Here is a 1,933-nt window from a genome sequence, read left to right on the forward strand (position 1 = left end):
TATTTAGCTGTTATTTTTAGTACACCTCACGACCACCTCATACTGTCCTCGTCTATCACTCTGATGCATTGTTGTTTCTGAATATATTTCTACCCATAAACACATTTAATGGTCTATTGCTGAGATTCAAGCAAGACATTCGGCCTGTCCGAATTTTTAAACTGTGGTTAAAAAAAAATTTGTTTTTCGAAAAATTAAAAAAAAAGAAGCTTTTTGCATTGTCTCGTGGGTAGAATACAAATTCAAAAAATAAAAGTTATAAGAGCTTATATATGCTATGCGTCAAGCAGAATTCCGCTCCATAAGTATGATTGCAAATAATGCAGAGTTAAAATGTTTGAAACAAAATTCATAAGAAAAATCTCGAAAGAAGAAAGAAAAAAAACTTTCGACAATACACTCTGAACCTAGTAAATTTTAACTATATTCAAATTGCATGCATTTACTTACTAGACTTTCTCCATCCAAGATTAATGTTTGCAAGAGTGTAGAACATAATGAAGCTTCTCACTCAACCAAACATGAATTAAACACCTGAATTTTACCGCCAGTAAACCGGCGCGTAGTGACGTCACAAATTTTCGAGAAAGATATTAACAATGGATTATTTTTATTAAAATTTATCATATTATTAAATGGAATATATTATATTTTATATGTATGTGTATATAATATTTTTTAAAGAAATATCAAATAAAAATAATAACCGTCATCTCGAAGCATCGAGATTTGAAGAAGTGGGAATGGTGGGGCATGGGAGTAAGATTCAAGAGCGATAATCGTGATTCATCTAGAAGCTTCAGCGGCTTCTGCTAAACCGGTCTAATATTGGCTAATTAAGGACAAAAAGAACTCCATCAAAATGCCTGAACCTGTTGAAGCAAAGAAAGGTAAAAAGTCGGAATATGAAGATCGCGATAAACCGACACAGATACGCTTCAGTAATATTAATGCAGCGAAAGGTAAATCTAATTATGTGTTCCTCTGTTTCATTGAGAAGAGAAAACGTGCTTCATCATAATGGCTTCCTATTTAACAAACCAACAAGGAGTCATCATTCGTTTGTTTGGTTATATATCTGGATTTTGTCAGTCATTTCGGAAAAAAATGTAATCCCATTAATGTTCTGCATTTTAGATAGATCGTATATTTAACTCACTCATACTAAGCAAGGACATAAACCATTGTCATTCTACGTTACGCTGTTCCATTCTTTCCTCCGTTATATACTATGAGGAATCTTGCGGCGGTTTATGTGGAATCTCTTGACAAATATATTTTTTAATGTAAACATTTACTCATTTGGTCAAAGGTTTGATTCTAGTAAAAAATTGAAGTCCATTAGGAAATTCGATGATGTTTGTTAATCGAATAAAAATGAAGTAATTCCTCGCTAATTTATGCGAACCGTAGTGACTACTAACTAGATCACCATGTGCCTGCTCTCAGAATTTTATTTCATATTTCATCCTGTGAGCCACATGCAAATTTAATTTATTTCGTTCTGTCAGAAATGTAAAAATTTATAACTAAACAGTAATTAATGCCAATAGCTTTAATCTTTTTTTATTGTCCTTGCTATTTTTTGTGTAGCGGATATTTGTTCCAAATAAAACTCGGTTTTTTTTTTTTGTAGGTAGACGACTAGGTCTTGTCTTCATGCTTTTGTCTGTCACTACTTCTTGTTAGCATATCCCTTAAGATATGTCTATTCAGTCAACTTCGCTGTCAGAAGAAATATAATAGTAGTAGTCAGTTTTTACGAGTGACTCACAACTAACGTGCTCGTTCAGGGAATATTTAGCTTTCCTTATTTTAACAGTAACGGTGTTGATTACAGGTATCCAGTGTACCATTTATGACAACGAAAGTGACAAGGGAGTATCTGTAACTTGGTGCTGAACAAGTGTCTCGAGGGATTTTGTTCATAAGG

General features: G+C 33.1%; 2 protein-coding genes across 2 annotated transcripts in view; one reads left to right on the forward strand and one right to left on the reverse strand.

Moving 5' to 3' along the window:
* Positions 1-559, reverse strand: part of LOC106872475 (denticleless protein homolog) — a 22,401-nt gene extending 21,842 nt beyond the window's left edge. Inside the window, exon 1 of the mRNA XM_014919491.2 lies at positions 451-559. Within this exon, the coding sequence (XP_014774977.1) occupies positions 451-496 (46 nt within the window). The 5' untranslated portion in view covers positions 497-559. The remainder of the gene's footprint in view (positions 1-450) is intronic.
* Positions 560-756: 197 nt separating this feature from the next.
* LOC106872493 (T-complex protein 1 subunit delta) overlaps positions 757-1,933 on the forward strand; it is a 20,520-nt gene continuing 19,343 nt past the window's right edge. The window contains exon 1 of the mRNA XM_014919515.2: positions 757-962. Within this exon, the coding sequence (XP_014775001.1) occupies positions 863-962 (100 nt within the window). The 5' untranslated portion in view covers positions 757-862. The remainder of the gene's footprint in view (positions 963-1,933) is intronic.

This window comes from Octopus bimaculoides, chromosome 4 (assembly GCF_001194135.2).
Source record: "Octopus bimaculoides isolate UCB-OBI-ISO-001 chromosome 4, ASM119413v2, whole genome shotgun sequence".
Lineage (NCBI taxonomy): Eukaryota > Metazoa > Mollusca > Cephalopoda > Octopoda > Octopodidae > Octopus > Octopus bimaculoides.